This window comes from Rana temporaria, chromosome 3, assembly GCF_905171775.1.
Source record: "Rana temporaria chromosome 3, aRanTem1.1, whole genome shotgun sequence".
In the NCBI taxonomy this organism is placed as follows: domain Eukaryota; kingdom Metazoa; phylum Chordata; class Amphibia; order Anura; family Ranidae; genus Rana; species Rana temporaria.
Genome location: NC_053491.1, coordinates 116,738,619 through 116,758,168, shown reverse-complemented (window position 1 = coordinate 116,758,168; position 19,550 = coordinate 116,738,619). Strand labels below are relative to the sequence as shown.

The following is a 19,550-nucleotide window of genomic DNA, read 5'->3' as shown; positions in this document are numbered from 1 at the left end:
TCTCTCCTACCAGGGCTCAGCTGCCCACAATTTTGAATTACAATCTTTAGTAAGAAGAATAATTTTAAACCTAGCTGAGATGTTATATAGACTATTTTTCTTGGGAAGCATTGCCAATATATGCTTTGGAGAAAAAGCAATTATTCTTATATGTTAACACTATAAAACTTTAATGAAGCTGGCTGAAATCACTCATCGAAGAAGGAAAAGAAGATTAACCCAATGTGAAAGAAGCCTGTTGTCTTTGAATTCTTTTTTGCTTTATTCTATAGAATGTTTGGATAAAATGACATGTGTGGTTTGTAATGAGCCCATCTCTATGTCACTGTTCTTTTTTACTTCCCTGTGTGGAAGAATTTGCCGGACTGAAGGTTTAAAGCTTGTTTGTCAATGTATGGGAGTAGCAATTTTCTCACTGGCTCCATCGCTGCCCTTCTGTAGCCAAGCTAATTAGTTGTAGCTGGATCCCGGCCTATGAATTTCCAAACGATTTTCACCCTGGTAACTCTAAACCACTATCTGTTTCACGCCAGTCTATTCCACCTTCTCTGTGTGAATCTTTTTTATTTAATGTGCTTTCCATTTTATTAAAATACATAGCTAAAAATAACTTCAGCCTTTTCATAAACCACAAATAGAAGGTTATGTTGTTTTTATATGAGTATATTGTAAATATTATGCACTATAGTTGGTCTTATCACATCAACCTTGTAAGCCATTACTTGACAGAGCTGCAATTACTTCACAGCTTACATTGTGTACGTACTGTGAATATTCTATTTTCATGTAATCTCTCAGCAGATAAGACCATTGAAAAAAATCCCAAATAAACCATTATATATCATGAAGGTGTAAACTCTACTTCTCCATGTAAAGAAACCGTTTGTACTGTTTTGAGAGGTTTATACTTTAATATTTAATTATCTATCTAAAGCAAAACTAAAATAGTTCGGATTTATTTTAAGATATATGTTAAGTTTATAAATACGGCACTGCGTTATTTTAACTGACAATTGTGTGGTCGTCCGACGCTGTACCCAAATAAAATGTATGGCCTTTTTTCCCCACAAATAGAGCTTTTTTTTGGTGGTATTTGATCACCTCTGCATTTTTTTTGCGCTATGAACAAAAAAAAGACAGACAATTTGGAAAAAAATATATCTATTTTTTACTTTCTGTGATAAATCATACCCAATAAAAAATGTAAAACATCAAATTTCTTCATCAATTTAGGCCAATATGTATTATGCTACATGTTTTTGGTCAAAAATTCTCAATAAGCGTACATTGATTGGTTTACACAAAAGTTATAGTGTCTACAAATTATGGGATATTTTTATGGAATTAAAAAAAAAATAGTTTTACTAGTAATGTCGGTGATCAGTAACTTATAGCAGGACTGTGACACTGCAGAGGACAAATCAGACACTTAGGCCTCGTACACACGATAGGTTAACCAGAGGACAATGGTCTGAAGGACCGTTTTCATCGGTCAAAACCGATCGTGTGTGGGCCCCATAGGTTATTTAACCATAGGTTTTAAAAAAGCCAACTTACTTTAAAATTAACCTATGCATTCCTAACCGATAGGTCAAAACCGATCGTTAGTAGGTACGACCATCGGTTAAAAATCCATGCATGTTCAGAATCAAGTTGACTCATGCTTGGAAGCATTGAACTTCATTTTTTTCAGCACGTCGTTGTGTTTTACGTCACCGCGTTCTGACACGATCGGTTATTTAACCTATGGTGTGTAGGCGTGGCAGACCATCAGTCAGCTTCATCGGTTAACCTATGACAACGGTCCTTCAGAATGTTGTCCTCTGGTTAACCTATCGTGTGTACGAGGCTTAAGTGACACGTTTGACACTTTTTTGGGGACCAGTGACACTAATACAGTGATCAGTATCAAAAAAAAGATGCACTGTATTTGTACTAATGACACTTCCAGGGAAAAGGTTAATAGGGGCAATCAAAGGGTTAAATGTGTCCCTAGGGGGGAGCTTTCTAACTGTGGGGGATGTGATTTAAGTGTAAGAAGGCAGAAATCCGTGGTCCTGCTTAGCAAAAAGACAGAATCTCTGTCTTCTCATGTCACAGAATGGCAACCTGCCTTTTTTCTTATACTGTTGTATAGCATGTTACTGGAAGTGTTTTAAGCAAAGCAAAGAATCGTTGCATCACTCTGTAATGGGCTATTCAAATATTAGATGCTGAATACTGTGTAATTATTATTATTATTATTATTATTATTCACAGGATTTATATAGCGCCAACAAGTTACGCAGCTTTTTACATTATTATAAGGGAGACGGTGCAGTTACAATACAATAGAATACAAGAGAGTTAAGAGGGCACTGCTCATAAGAACTTACAATCTAATAGGGTGGTCAAGTGGAAGAGAAGGTTATGACTGTGGGGAATGAGCTAATGGAAGTGATAAAAGATTAGTTGGAGGCATGAAAGGCTTCCATGAAGAAATTCGTTTTCAGGGATCGCCTAAAGGCAGCCAAAGTATGAGATATAGCTGGACAGATTAAAGTCATAGTAAAGGTTTGTGTTTTAAAAAAAAAATAACAAACATATCATACTTACCTCCACTCTGCAGTTCGTGTGGCCTCGAATGTCCTCTACTGGGGTCCCACGGCGGCTCTCTCTGCTCCTCCTTGCAAGAGCTAACCCCCGCTGGGAAGCTCTTTCCCCAGGGGCCCGTGTGATACAGTCGGCAACCATAGCCGCCGAGTGTATGACTCGGCCCTGCCCCCTGATGCGCTGAATCATTGGATTTGATTTGCAGCAGCGCAAGCCAATGGCTACGCTGCTATCAATCTATCCAATGAAGAGCCGTGAAGCCCAGGCAACGATCGAGCATGTTCGCAACGCTGTACTTTCCAGGGCTCAGGTGAGTAAACGGGGGGGCTGGGGGGCCGATAATTGTCAGATGTTTTTTCACCTTATTGCATAGAATACATTAAGGTGAAAGAACATGTACCTTTACAACCCCTTTAAGGCAGAGCATTCCAGAGGATGGGAGATACTCTGGAGATGTCATGTAGATGAGCATGGGGGGAAGAGACAAGGTAGCTTGAGAGCAGAAGGTCATGGGAGGAGCAGAGAGGATGGTTTGGGTGATATTTGGAGACAAGATTGGTGATGTAGCTCAGGTTCAGAGTTGCAAAGGGCTTTGTATGTTGTTAGTATTTTTAATTAAATTTGCTGGGTAATCGGGAAGACAGTGTTGGGATTGGCCAAGAGGGGTGGCAGACACTGGGCAGTTGGTAAGGTAAATAAGTCTGGCAGCAGCATACATGTTAGACTGAAGAGGGTATAGCCTTTGGCAAGGTAGAACTATGAGAAAGGAGTTGCAATAGTCAACGCGAGAGATAATAAGGGAGTACATGAGTAAGAATGAGTGGATATTTTACAGGAGAAAAAGTAGGTTAGCCAGGCAGCAAAGTCATCACAAAAGCACAATACTGGTCCAGGAGGCCAATAAATTGCAGCAATCCTCAGAGAAATTGGAGAAAACGGAGGAATACAGTGCATCTCGAAAGAAGAGAGGAATAGAGAGGGAGGGTAGGAAAAACTTGGAAGGTGTTCTGTGGGGATAAAAGGCATCCAACTCCACCTTCTTTTTCGTCCACTGGGTCTAGGTGAGGGAGTCCAGTGGGGCCACCATGTGAGACCACAGCAGGAAGTTAAAATCTTAAACATATTTAGCTTCCAACATGCAAAGCATTGCATAGGTACACAACTTTAGTGTTGTGTTGAACAGTGGAAGAATGTTAAGATAGAATCACATCCCCACTGTCAGCCACATCTGCAGCGCTGGATTAGGTGCACCTGGATACAACTCCTGTAAGGGACCGGGACAGCAGAGTTCTTACAACTCTTCACAAGGTAGGGGAAAAAAACATGCCCAAAGATGGGCTTTAACAATACATCTATCTCCCTTTACCCAAGAGTTCTGTAAGGAACTTGTTAGATTGCATTTTACACAGTGTTTTCAGATATGAAGCCTGACAGCCATAATAATTAAAATGATTATTAAAATAGGCCAAACAATGTGTCTCAGTACCATGAAATGCATTAATATTCTTTCAATTGTAGAACGTAATATCTTGGGGGTATTTTATGTACTCTCTAAATTCTCATGAGCTTTTTCAGCAGGAAAAAATGAGCTTTGTAGGAGTTTTGAAAAGAAAATTGCAGCTGTTCACCCTTCTTTTCCCCAGCTAAAAGACCTGCTGTTTAGTTTAACATAACTCCAGGAGTGAGAGACACATTGGTAAGCAGAGAGTGGAGTGGGAGTACTGTATAACTCAACAGAAAAACACTTTGTTCAGCCGAACCCAGTAGAGTTCCTTTTTTTTTTACTTCAGCAAACTGTTGTGTATGTCGTTTGCCGATAACCCTTGAGCAGAGTATGTCTGTATGAAATACTTTTCAAACTGGCCAAAATGTTGTACTGAAAAGAAGCGATTACATGAAAGCTATTTCAATTCATAACTTAGCGTGCTTGAATGTCTTCCCATTAAATTTTGCTAATAAAAAATGTTATGCATCTTGTTTGTAGCACTGTAAATTTAGAGGGCCCTCAAGCTTGAAGTACATATTACTCTGTGCAAGTGTATATAAAAATTTGCATATACACACACACACAAATATATATATATTCTCTCTCTCTCTCTCTCTCTCTGTATATATATATATATATATATATATATATATATATATATATATATATATATATATATATATATATATATATATATATATATATATATATATACATATATAAAGCTTCTATGTGAACCAAAAAAATTGAGACTATTAAAATATGTATGTGCTTTGCCCTCCTTTGCAGCACATAATGACATTTTCCTTGCGCATTGTTCTTGATATGTAGAAGCATATGACTTGTGACAGTGCTGGTTCTGGTGATCAGCCCGACACATGCTTTCCAGCAATGTGGGGAGTTTATTTCTCAACCCTTGATAAAATGTATGTTTTGTAGGTTTTGATAAGGATAGCAAAGGTAGTATGTCTGTTCTATTACTAGCTGTGTTGTCATGAAAGAAGGACAACAGAGAAAAAATAGAGAAACCGTACACAAGTTCTAAACCTCTCCTACTCTCCTAAGCGGGCTGTAAAGTCAGAAGTTTTTTTTTTATCCAGGATAAAAAGCCTTTGTGTGCAACAGCCCCCCTCGGCCCTCCTAATACTTACCTGAGCCCCATCTCTGTCCAGCGATGTCCACGAGTGTCGCGGCCGTCCAGGACTCTCCCTTCTGAATGGTTGAGACACATCAGCAGCACCATTGGCTCCCACTTCTGTCAATCAAAGTCAGTTAGCCAATAAGGAGAGAGAGAGGGGGCAGGGCCGAACCACAGCGCCATATCTAAATAGACACACTGAGCTGCAGCTCGGCTTGGGTGCCCCCATAGAAAGCTGCTTATTGTGGGGGCACTAAACAGGTGAGAAGGGCCAAGATCACAGAAGCGGGACCTGTGAAGAGGAGGATCTGGGCTACTCTGTGCAAATCCACTGCGCAGAGCAGGTAAGTATTCCATGTTTGTTATTGTTATAGAATAAAAAATGAGACTCTACAATTACTTTAAGATATCTACAATCCTGAGGTGATTGTGTTTTGATTGAGTTCATTCATGTTGTTCTTATTGAGTAGACATGTGCACAGAAAAAAAATTCAATTTTTTTTGTTCCGTTTCGTATCGTTCCGTAGGTTCGTTCCCGTTCGTTGTTCGTAAGACACCCGTTTTCCTGTTCGTTCCCGTTCGTTTTTTGTACGAGGCGATTTTTTCGTATTCCGATCTTTTCGTATTTTGGTTACCGTTTTATTTTCGTACATGCGGAACGGTTCGTTATTCTGTTTAATTCATGTTCGTTACTTGTTAGACAATAATTTTCGTGAATTTTCGTCATTTTGTACTTTCGTAAATATATCGCGGGATTCGCGGCACTTTCAACACGCGGCTCATCCATATTAACTATTGTTAAGCCCCATACACTTGGTCAGACTTTTTTTAGCAACAAACATAAAAACGATCGTTTTACCGTTCGTTAGTTTTTAAACTCCATCAGAAAACCATTTTTGGGTTCCAGGTTCAAAAGTCTGGAAAACTGATCTCTCCCTTCAGACGAAAATCCACAGAAAAGTTTATTTGGCTTTACTGTACTACTGTACTCAGCACAAAAGAGAAGCTGCTTCACTAACTAACTACACTCACTGTCCATTCAAAAAAACGAAAATGACATCTTATAACAAAAGATTTGCATTCTGTATTTTGAAACCAAATTACGAACAGAAAAAAGGAATTCAGAATACAGAATACAAATCTTTTGTTATAAGATGTCATATGAACATACGACTGAAAATCAAAATACGAACAGAACAAGGATTCAAACAAAATACAGAATGCAAGTCTTTTGTTATAGATGTCATATTCGTTCTTTTGCCGTTTTCGTTTTGTCGTATTTTCGTCGGATCGTTTGTTCGTATTTGCGGTTGTTTGTTATGCGACTCATTCGTAATCCCGTCTTTTTCGTATTTTGGTGCTTAAATTTCTTCGTATGTACACATTATTCTGCGGGTACGAAAATGATTATTTTCGTACGAAAATAACATTCGTACGAACGGGAATGCACATATCTATTATTGAGTGACAGGAGCCACTAGTGCTATATAAAGGAAAAAATATATATAATTTCTGTGAAAATATTATTTTTCCACCATCCAGTGCCCTAGAAAATGTTCATCCCTCCCCATAAAGTATAGCTTAGTATTTATTTGAAATGATAAAATTGCCATTTCGATTTGTTCTGTGTCAGTTTCATGCAGCTTCAACAATGCAAAAAGCAATTTGTAATTACTTGGTGTGACTCTTATTTTTTTTTTGCAAGTTTGAAAAACTTAGGCAGATCCTATTGGAAAGCATCTGAAAATATAATTAAAATCATCATACTCTGGAGAGTGTTAAATGTCAGTCAACTACAAATTTTATTTATTCTGTATTCAGAAATAATGAGGGTCCCAATTGTTGTAGCACTTTGTGTGGTTACAATGGTCTAGGCTTCAGAGGAGAATGATTGCATGAGTTCCAGCACAGAAAAAGGAATGCACATGAAAGAGAAGAGGAAAGTCTTTATCTGATTGCCAAAGACAGACGAGTTCTGATGTGCTTGTCTTACAGAAACACTTAGCCCAGTTACTTCTCTGGCTCTAAAGATAGGCAAAAAGACCTGTGTAGGAAGGAAGTGTGCCTGTGTAGGTTTTGTTATTGTCTCACTGAAATGTCCTGCCAATCAAATCAGTTAATATATATTCTGCCCCATGTCCTAGGTATAGAACATACTGTCCTGATGAGAGAGTCCTGCAATTTATATATATATATATATATATATATATATATATATATATATTTGAAACATAAGGTAATAAACATTAGGTAAACTTTTCAAGACATTCCCTGTAATAGCATGTATATTGGTTCATACATTTGCACTAATAGCAATGTGCACCAATACCTAATATATACAAATACCTAAAGGGGCATATTTATTAACCAAAGGCAGGTTTGTTACCCTCCCCCCCATTTCACATTTTGATGTATACATTTACTAAGGTTTTAGTACACATACTATTGCATTCAGCATATTGCTTTGGCAATAGGTAAAAGGCATAAATGTTGTGAATATGTCACGGGACAAGGGGTGAACATACCGCAAACTGCACCCCCCCAAGATATATAAGCATTATGTGTCAGCAAAATCCCCCCCCCCCAAAAACAACAAATGTGGGCCCTAATCTGCATAATTACCCCTAAAATAAATCTCCCATCCCCCATTTAGGATCCTGCTTTCAGTTTAACCACTTGCTTACTGGGCACATATACCCCCCTCCTGCCCAGGTGAAATTTCAGCTTTCGGCACTGCATCGCTATAACTAACAATTGCGCGGTCGTGCGACGTGGCTCCCAAACAAAATTGACGTCCTTTTTTCCCCACAAGTAGAGCTTTCTTTTGGTGGTATTTGATCGCCTGTGCGGTTTTTATTTTTTGCGCTATAAACAAAAAAGTGAGACAATTTTGAAAAAAATACATGTTTACATATGAGATCCTCTCTCATTGGCCGCACAGATCGCCTCGCGAACGGCCACTCTGATTGGCCGTTCGCGGCGATCTGTAATTGGCTGTGTCCGAGGGACACGGCCAACACAGATTTTCCCCGCAGCGCGCTCTGGAGCGCGCGCGGGGACCGCCCTAAGGGGCGGCCGTCAATTGACGGCAGTTTGGAAATTGGGATCCGCACTGTAGCCGTCAATTGACGGCAGGCGGATCCCAAGTGGTTAAATATAGCATAAGCTTTGCCCTGATCAGAAATCAGCAATTTGGTGGGCTAGATCCATTTGTATAGGATTTCATAGTCTATGAGGGCTTTAGTGATCATTGAGATTTTATGCCCACTTAAAAATTACTTAGATCAGCATACAAGTAGATTCCCGTATATTTAGAAAAAAAAGTTCTATTCCTCCTGGCTGCTGCCATAGCATTTGATGTGAAAAAAAAATAGATCCTAGCAAGGACATCTCTGAAGATTTTCAGATATACAGTGCCTTGCAAAAGTATTCACGTCCCTTGGCATTTTTCGTGTTTTGTTGCCTCACAACCTGGAATTAACTTGGATTGTTTGAGAGTTTGCATCATTTAATTTACAGAACATGCCAACAACTTTGAAGATTTATTTTATTATTGTGAAGCAAACAACAAATAGGACAAAATAACAGAAAAAGTCAATGTGCACCCCCCTAAAGTCAATACTTTGTAGAGCCACCTTGTGCGGCTATCACAGCTCCAAGGCCCTTTGGATAAGTTTCTATGAGCCTGCCACATCTTACCACTGGGATTTTTGCCCATTCCTCCTTGCAAAACTGCTCCAGCTCCTTCAAGTTGGATGGTTTGCGCTTGTGAACAGCAAAGCCTGACCACAGATTTTATATTGGATTAAGGTCTGGGCTTTGACTAGGCCATTCCAACACATTTACATGTTTCCCCTTAAACCATGGAAGGGTTGCTTTAGCAGTGTGTTTAGGGTAATTGTCATTGAACCTCTGTCCTAGCCTCAAATCACACACAGAGTGGTACCTGTTTTACTCAAGAATGTCCCTGTATTTAGCATTATCCATCTTTCCCTCAACTCTGGGTAATGCGATGTGTTGGGTTTGCGCCAGACATAGCGTTTTCTTTGATGGCCAAAAAGTTCAATTTTAGTCTCATGAGACCAGAGCCCCTTCCTCCATACATTTTGGGAGTCTCCCACATGCCTTTTCGCAAACTCAAAACGTGCCATTTTGTTTTTTGCTGAAAGTAATGGTTTTCTTCTGGCCACTCTGCCATAAAGCCCAACTCTATGGAGCGTATGGCTTATTGTTGTCCTATGTACTCCAGTGTCCTCCAGTCTCTGCTGTGGAACTCTGTAGCTCCTCCAGGATTACCTTAGGTCTCTGTGCTGCCTCTGATTAATGCCCTCCTTGCCCAGTTCATGAGTTTTGGTGTGCGGCCATCTCTTGGCAGGTTTACTGTTGTGCCATGTTCTTTCTATTTGGTTATGGTAGATTTGATGGTGCTCCTAGGGATCATCAAAGATTTGGATATTTTTTATAACCTAACCCTGACTTTTATTTCTCAACAACATTGTCCCTTACTTGTTTGGAGAGTTCCTTGGTCTTCATGGCAGTGTTTGGTTAGTGGTGCCACTTGCTTAGGTGTTGCAGCCTCTGGGGCCTTTCAAAATGTGTGTATATGTAATGAAAGATCATGTGATACCTTTTCTTGAACACATGATTGGTGTAGCAACTTTAAGGAATATGTTTGAATGCATGAATACTACATTTTATATCTGGGTTTGAGAGTTTAACTGCACTGCCCGATTAAAGGTGCCTGTGCAATGCTCATACTCTATAGGAATTTTTATAACAAATACACAATAAAATTACTATTTACTTTTCTCAAGACAAAAGCAACAATTTATCACTTGGTAACAAAGAGTTTTTTTGCATGCAATTTCAGAACATTTGGGCGATACCTGTTTTTTGTCTTGGGTAAGCACAATGGCAACACATCTTGGGACTTTAAAGACAGGTGAATTGTATTGAACAGGGTGATTTTGCCTTTATTTCCCTGCTCTCAGTTTTCATTTTTAAGAAAAAGGCAAAACCAACAAAGCCTGACTGTTCTAAGCATGTACAGTTTATGTGGCAGGGGTAAAATATAGAAGTGGTGAGTTCATTTACCAATGAATGACTGTCATCTGATGTTTATTACTTGATTAATCCTCTTTTTATATTTTATGAACATAAATTTGAAATGTGACTGTGTGTGTTCATACTGTAAATATTTAAATATATATCATAAGGAAGCTGATCCAAGTTTAATACAATGTTTCATGGTTAAGTCCAGCAGTTAGAAGTATAGTATAGGAACAGTTACAATATTGAATCCTGTTTGGTATTTGTGCTTCAGTAACATAAAGTTTAGTAACATAAAGTTCAATGCCATGGGCACAATTTAATGCAGATCACCATACAGCTGTTAAACAAAGTCATTCTATATGTTAGACACACAAGATCTAACCTTATTATGATAAAAGCAGGGCCCAACAGGTGGTGAAGAAGTCATGAAGCAGAGAAGGCAGTGAAAGAGGGGCAGTGTTTCCACTGATTAAAGAGACATTCTTTATAGATTACATTTTGATGAGATATTTCGGAACGTGAGTTCAGAACATTGCTACCCACGAAGCTCAAGGGATGAGCTTAGGCTCCCATGTTCTATCCAGGCCTTCAGCCAAGGGGAATCTAATCGATACAGACAGACAGACACAGGCTGGGAAAATGAGAGCAGACAAATAATAAAACAGTGGGTAAGGCTTGCTTTCTGCTTTCAGCATGAGATAGACCCACACAATACATTCCCATTTTACTTTAAAAATTCATATCTATTATTTAGTCTCCAATAAAGGAGGGGGTGGGTGAGGTGTATAATATAAAAGATATATGGCCACCTTGCTCCGTTGTGTTTATGCTACTTAGTTATCAGACTTGTACTATGTGGAGTATGTTCAAAACAATTTATTAATGGCCATATAAAACCAAGTATGCTGAGCTTTCTGATTAAAAATACATGTGTGTACTATTATATTTAAAATGTGTTGGGTAAAGCTTGATATCTTATCTGGACATTTATGCAGTGTTCAGAACATGCTACTTTTATGCCATTTATGACTTAAGAGATTCATTTACAGTCTGATCCTTTATTGGTTCCTGCTGGTTCTTAAATGTATACTTATTTTCTTTTGTTCTGTATATTCATGTGCTGATGCTAGTGAAAGAATAATATAAGGTGATCTTTAGTTAAATGTTACACATATATCATTATGATAATTTGTTTTGTTTCATTTACAGCTAACTCGAGTGCCAGTAGAGTCCTGTGGTCAGTATACCTCATGCAGTGATTGCCTTGGCTCTGGGGACCCACATTGTGGTTGGTGCGTGCTTCATAACATGTAAGTACAAGGTCAACTTTTAATGTTTAGAACAAAAGCTGTGACCCTCATTTAAGGTTTATATTCAAAAACTAGTAAAATGGGTATCATCTGCCTAAACAGGCAAAAATAGAATAGGTATCAGCTGCCTTAGACCCCGTACACACGACCAAGTTTCTAGGCAGAATTCAGCCAGAAACTCGATCGGAGCTGTATTCTGCCGAGAAACCTGGCCGTGTGTACACTTTCGGCCGAGGAAACCGACGAGGACATGTTCACTATTTCCTCGTTAGTCAACGGGAAAACTTGGCTCGCCGAGATCCTCGCGGCTTCACAATGAACTTGACGAGCAAAACGATGTGTTTTGCCCATTGAGTTCCTCGGACGTGTGTACGGGGCCTAAGATTTTCAGCACTACAGGCTGACACCACATGCAATACAATCCATTCTGTGGATTAGTAAAATCTCATGTGTCCTTTTTTTTTTTTCATGTAACATTTACAGACTCCTGAACTAAGAGTGAGTAGGTTTCATTGGGAATCACACTCTGGTGCTGGGGATTGTACAGTGGACTTCCCCACTCTCTGTAATGTAATATTTTTTTTTAGAAAATACAATACCTCATTATTTGGGAAACCCTTGATAAAGAACTAAATGGCATTACAGTGGGTGGGGAATCCCACTTCACAAGCACCTGCACTGCCTGATCCTGCAAAGAAAGTACGATTCTCAATAGATCCTGTTGAGAGATGTGTTTGGGGTCAAGTGAACATACAATATGTGGATTGTGAGCCTCTGCCTAACAAAACAATCTCTGTGCCTGCTTATCTCTACTCCTACATTTAGCATCCAGCCTGTATTTTAGCTGTATATAGCAAATTAATACCCAGCTATGCCACATATGCCAGGAATGGGCAACATTCAGCACTCTTCCAGGTGCGATGACATGCCAGTATGAACTACATGGATGAATACACATTTTGTAGACCAGGTGCTGTGGAGCACTCAGGAATTTCTGCCAACCTTTATTTTTGTGAAACCCGGCGATCATGACTATATATGCTATAGTCTATAACAATTATACATATGAGTAGTACAAAGCAAAGCTGATGCATTTATGTGGCTTAAATCACATTTTCACATTGACCATTGGGAAGCAATCAGTGAGCTGCAGGTATATGCATCAAGTACCCCATTTTCATTCGTGTAGTACAGGCCCTTTATTTTCTCAGCACAGTGTCATGAGACTAATGAAAGCTGACATCTGATTAACTGCTGTGAGTTGCTGCACATTTCTACCCTTTGAACTATAGTGCTCACGTGTTCAAAGAGAACAAAGAAAATAGAATTGTCACCCATAGCAACCAGTCATATGCTAGCTGCCATTTATTTGGTTAATATAAAAAAAATGAGAGTAGATATGGATTATATGAATTTATTTAAGGTGCTAGAGAAAGTAGAACTCTATCACATTATTATTATTATTATTATTATTATTATTATTATTATTATTATTATTATTATTATTATTATATTGATGATGATGATGATTATTATTATTCTATTGATGATGATGATGGTTATTATTTTTATTATTAGTAGTAGTAATGGTAGTAGTATTATATTTGTATTATTTTATTATTTATAACAAGGCATATTTGCAAGCAGAGAAGTTCCACTTGCTTGATATAGCTTATTATAACAAGGTCCCAAAAAAAGGCACAGATACATTTAATTAAAGCTTGGTATATTCTGAAGGGAACCTCTTCTTTGCTGTGTTTCTGCTGTGAGGATTCACACAGATAAACAATATGTTAATTTGAAATGGAATTGTCTTTTGCTGAAACATTTCCACCCGTGGAGCGATATATATTAAGTGCAGGCCGGGTGCCAACATTATTAGAAAGTGACATAAAAAATGTAATTATAATTAGCATTTAAATAACAGACAAGTATACCCACTAAGGAGACATTTTTGTTTCAGGATGTTATATGTTTCTTTTGGTTTTCATTACTATCACTTTGATAGATGACGCAGTTTGGGAAAAAAATATATATATATATATTTAATATATAATCCTAAAGTGCTAGTAACACCCAAAATAATACCTGAGCTCCTGAACATAACTTACAGTTTAAATATGCTAAATGCATTCCAGGTTCAAGAAAACAAAAGGTGTGCGAAGTCTTAGGATGTGTTCACACCTGCGGCTGTCTACTTCCTCTCTGAAAAGTGATTATTGGCGGATAACTTTTCAGAGGGTGGTAGAGCGGTGGCTGCCAGGCATGCTCATATTTTGTTCACAGCTGAATGGGGATTTTCTATGTAAATACTATGGGTCAGATTCATAAAGAATCGCGGTGGCGTAACGTATCGTCTTTACGTTACACCGCCGCAAGTTTTCAGCGCAAGTGTCTGATTCACCAAGCACTTGCGTGTAAACTGACGGGGGTGTAACGTAAAGCCGTCCAGCGCAAGCCCGCCTAATTCAAATGGGGCGTGTACCTATTAAATTAGGCGCGCTCCCGCGCCGAACGTTCTGCGCATGCTCCGTTGGTAAATTTCCCAACATGCTTTGCGCGTATTCCCGGACGTCATAGGAAAAAAAAATTGAAATTCGACGCGGGAACGACAGCCATACTTTAACATGGCTGGTCTAAAGTTAAGCCATGAAAAAGCAGGCTTAACTTTGCGACAGGAAAAAACGACTTGCGACGACGTAACGCACGCGAGTACCTTGGTGGATCGCCGTAAAAGCTAATTTTCATACCCAACGCTGGAAAACGACGCAAACTCCACCCAGCGGCGGCCGAAGTATTGCAGCCTAAGATCTGAAGGCGTACGAAGCCGTAAGCCTGTCGGATCATAGCCAAATGCCGTTGTATCTTGTTTGTGAATCACAAATTAAGATACGACGCAGCAAATTTGAAAATACGCCGGAGTATCAGTAGATACTGTGGCGTATTTCTTCTGTGAATCTGGCCCTCTGTTGCAAGTGTATGCTAAGCACTTGAATGATTGTTGCAGCACAGCCCCATTCACTTGAATGGGATGAATTTGGTGGTAGTATGTACACCAGAGACAACATAGGGTATAATTTTTGTGTTGTAGCCACAATGCCTATAATCTTTTTTATGTTGGCAGCTTCCCGTGTAACTGAGACCTTACAGTTTATTTTCTTTGGAAAGCAGCCACAGAGCAGAAAAGCTTGTAATCTGCTAGCATACTATCAGCAAATATGATGCTCCCTGCTGATTGAACAGCAATACAGTGCCTTGAAAAAGTATTTATACCCCTTGAAATGTTCCACATTTTGTCATGTTACAACCAAAAATGTAAATGCATTTTATTGGGAGTTTATGTGATAGACCAACACAAAGTGGCACATAATTGTGAAGTGTACGGAAAATGATAAATGATTTGTTTTTGCAAATAAATATCTGAAAAGGGTGGTGGTGTGCATTTGTATTCAGCCCCCTTTACTCCGATACCCCTAATTAAAATCTAGTGGACTCAATTGCCTTCAGAAGTCACCTAATTAGTAAATAGAATTCACCTGTGTGTAATTTATTTCAGTATAAATATAGCTGTTCTGTGAAGCCCTCAGAGGTTTGTTAGAGAACCTTAGTGAACAAACAGCATCATGAAGGCCAGTGAACAAACCAGACAGGTCAGAGATAAAGCTGTGGAGAATTTTAAAGCAGGGTTAGGTTATAAAAAATATCCCAAGCTTTGAACATCTCACAGAACACTGTTTAATACATCATCAGAAAATGGAAAGAGTATGGGACAACTGCAAACCTACCAAGACACCTAAACTGACAGGCCGGGGAAGAAGAGCAGCCAAAATGCCCATGGTAACTCTGGAGGAGCTGTAGAGATCCACAGCTCAGGTGGGAGAATCTGTCCACATTACAACTATTAGTCATGCACTCCACAAATCCGGCCTTTACGGAAGAGTAGCAAGAAGAAAGCCGTTGTTAAAAGAAAGTCATAAGAAGTCTCATTGCAGTTTGTGAGAAGCCATGTGGGAGACACAGCAAACATGTGGAAGAAGGTGCTCTGGTAATATGAAACCAAAATTAAACAGTTTTACCTAAAAGCAAAATGCTATGTGTCGGAAAACTAGCACTGCACATCACCCTGAACACACCATACCCACCATGAAACATGGTGGTGGCAGCATCATGTTGTGGGGATACTCTTCTTCAGCAAGGACATGCAAGTTGGTCAGAGTTGCTGGAAAATGGATGGAGCCAAATACAGGGCAATCTTAGAGGAAAACCTGTAAAGCTGGTAGAGACATACCCAAGAAGACTTGCAGCTGTAATTGCAGTAAAAGGGGGTTCCATAAAGCATTGACTCAGGGGGGCTGAATACAAATGTTGGCCACACTTTTCAGATATTTATTTTAAAAAAATTGGAAACCATTTATCATTTTCCTTCCACTTCACAATTATGTGTCACTTTGTGTTGGTCTATCACATAAGATCCCAATAAAATACATTTATATTTTTGGTTGTAACATGACAAAATGTGGAAAATCTCAAAGGTTATGAATACTTTTTCAAGGGACTGTAGAACTGACAAAGCACAGGGGCCTGTTTTTTTTTCAAATTTTTAATTTGATGAGTCATCAGATGTTAAGGACACAGCGGCAGGCTTCCCGGTTCACTCCTTAACAATCAGCTTTTTTTCACACAGAATTCGGATTGGTCGATAAATTATGTAAAAAGGAAAAAAAACTGCGCTAACCCACAATAAAATAAATATAAAGCAGCCAGCACTCAAACAAACAAAGTAAATCAGGATAATAAATAAATAGTGCAGTGCTAAATGAATCAAACAAGTTATGCCCTGTACACACGATCGGTCCATCCGATGAAAACGGTCTGATGGATTTTTCCATCGGTTATCCGATGAAGCTGACTGATCATCAGTTAAAAAAACGATTGTGTGAGAACGCGGTGATGTAAAACACAACGACGTGCTGAAAAAAATGAAGTTCAATGCTTTCAAGCATGTGTCGACTTGATTCTGAGCATGCGTGGATTTTTAACCGATGGACGTGCCTACAGACGATCATTTTTTTCTATAGGTTTTTCATCCATCAGATACTTTAAAAACAAGTTCCAAACTTTTTAACCGCTGGATAAATAACCGATGGGGCCCACACACGATCGGTTTAGTCTGACGAGAACGGTCCATCAGACCATTTTCATCAGACAAACCGATCGTGTGTATGCGGCATTACTTATAGTGACATAAGATCAAGTTGGTCGATAAATTAGCTAATGAGTCTTTCAGAAAATTTGGAATTCTTTAGAAAATTAATAAACTAAATGAAACTAAACTAAACAAAACTAAACAAATTCCCCAGTCCAGGAAACAAAATTAGTAATATAACGAATTTATGCGAAACAAAGCACATTTTTCAGTTTTGCACATGTCTACCTGTAAGTTTCTTGCGCTTGATAGCACAAAATGTATACATTTCTTTCTTGTTAATCAAATAAAGCACTATATTATTTTTTGCTACTATTAATTTAAAAAATGTAATAACGTTTTTTGCATCTTAAATCACAACAAGATAAATTGTCACACTGTGAGGCCAATTTATAAAGGTTTTAAGTTATTCATTTGTTGCTTTTTCCATGAGTTTGTTGTTCCATTTTACACTTTGACCCATTTAGAAAAGTTTGTTCAAAGGTTTGGTTTGTCATTTCCATTAAACCAATACTGGCACAATACATAGATGAGCAGTTACTGAGCCCTCCTTTGCAAAATGCTTGTTAATTGGCTGTTATACTGCTGCATTAGCTTTCTAATTTCTCCATTACTTTCTGAGTTATTGGTCTAGAACTGGTCTAGATTCTCCTTTGACTTCACTAGCTGCATGCTTGTTCCAGGTCAGCGATCCACCTAGCATGTTAAAGCGGGGGGTTCACCCTAAAATTTTTTATTTTTTTTACCATGCCATCCTGCATACTAGCGTGAGCTACAGTATGCCTTTATTTTTATTTTTTTGCGCCGTACTCACAGTTTAATCCCGTAGTTAAGTTTCAGACTCCCCGCGAGGAGTAGGCGTTCCAATGCAGAGGGGAACATGATTGACGGCTGGCTATGGCGCGTCACGCTTCCCGAAAATAGCCGAAATAGGACTTGGATCTTCACAGCGCCTGCGCAGTCAGCTCCTAGTCTGTGCGCAGGCGCCGTATAGCGCCGTGAAGAGCCGAGTCCTACTCCGGCTATTTTCGGGAAGCGTGATGCGCCATAGCCGGCCGTCAATCATGTTCCCCTCTGCATAGGAACGCCCATTCCCCGCGGGGAGTCTGAAACTTAACTACGCCATTAAACTGTGAGTAAGGCGCAAAAAAATAAAATAAAGGCATACTGTAGCTCACGCTAGTATGCTGGATTTCAAGGTAGAAACTTGTTTTTTAGGGTGAACCACCGCTTTAAGGAGGCCCAGTTTTGCAGTTCTCTATTGTTAATTCCACTATCCTACTAAAACAATGGTTTGCAAAGTTACTTGAAATACAACCCTCTCCATCTTCCAAGTTGTGTTTATTTTTCTATTTTGCTATTTTTTTTCTCAACTAGTTACAGAAATTCCCAGCTTCCTTGTCAACCTGTGAAAACTGCTTTTGTGGTGTATGTGTTTGCCAGGCTGTGGATCATGGCTTGATAAATACACAGGGAAAGGCTCAGTAAATTATATCAGAAATCCAACAATGCAAGAGGTTGTGCCCCCTATTCAGATTACAGCTTTGTTGTAGATAGTCCTATAAATGTACACAATTGACGACAAGAAAAAGGAAAAAGACCATAAAAGTATAAAATAGACCAGTCAGCGAAAAAAGCATGTCTGGTAAGATGGGGTTAATATGGGAATTAAATGCAGAAGCAAGCTTCGCTCTTACACACAGCCATGAGAGTGGGTTTTATGCATTGTGTAAGGATCTCTTTTAGTTTTCAACTTTTATCGTGATCAATGTGACAAGGCATCACAATGATCACAAGCCTCGGGGACCATTACACATGATTCCTGAGGTTAGTCTATCATCTAAACTGCCTAGTGACAGCAGTGATTACTGACTTCAGGTGCACCACTAGATCATGCACTCACTGCAGCAAAATCATGCATATGTATGGCAGGGCCGTCTTAATAGCATCATGGGTCCCTGGGCAAGGTAATGCTCTTGGGCCCCTACAATGATGACAGTGCAGGTAAACAGACATCAAGTAGGAAGGAGGCAGACTGCCTCCCGTGTGTATTTATCACTCTCAGTGCCATCACAGGGCCCCCAATTTCGGGGCAGTGTGGGCTCAAGGACCAGCTGCTTTGGGGAAAGTGCAGGGGCCTCCCATGCAGTTGGGGCCCCTGGACAGTGCCCAGGTGTGCCCTCTCATTAAGCCAGCCCTGATGTATGGTAGTTCAAACCTGTGTGGGCTCCAGTGTACATATACTAATGACGGAACAGAGTTTAAGGTGAGCAAAATAACATACAACTTGAAAGATCTCTTGGTATGCTGATGATTTTGTTTTAATTTACAATACTGTTTAAACAAATTGGAGACTCATGTTAGTAGGAAGTAGAACAGTGGTTATAGGTGTTTGGTGGTGACTCTTAAGCCTCATACACACAATGGGATTTTCCGCAGACAAAGCGTAGGACTTTTGTCCGAAGAACATTGGCTAGCAAACACGAAACTACGTGATTTTTCAGCTATTTAGCGCCACCCTTTGGGCACCTTCTGCTAATGTCGTATTTGGAGAGCATTGATTCCGAGCAGGGCTCAAGTCCTGCGGGAACGCGTGGGAACGGAGTTCCTGCACTTTTTTCACAGCAGGAACTCAGTTCCCTTTGCAGGACTAGAGTAGCCGAGCCGCCCGAGCCAATCCTTCACTAAGCGGCGATGCCCAGCTCGAGTCACTGTCAGGGGCAGGCGAAGCTTAGTAAACCTTTATGTTACTGGCCGCTTCCTGTA

At 39.5% G+C, this 19,550-nt stretch overlaps 1 protein-coding gene across 3 annotated transcripts in view; it reads left to right on the top strand.

Annotated features, from left to right (window-relative positions):
• PLXNA4 (plexin A4) overlaps nt 1–19,550 on the top strand; it is a 910,139-nt gene that overhangs the window by 517,076 nt on the left and 373,513 nt on the right. For all 3 annotated transcript variants that reach the window (XM_040343305.1, XM_040343306.1, XM_040343307.1), the window contains one exon: nt 11,478–11,578. In XM_040343305.1, the coding sequence (XP_040199239.1) occupies nt 11,478–11,578 (101 nt within the window). The remainder of the gene's footprint in view (nt 1–11,477; nt 11,579–19,550) is intronic.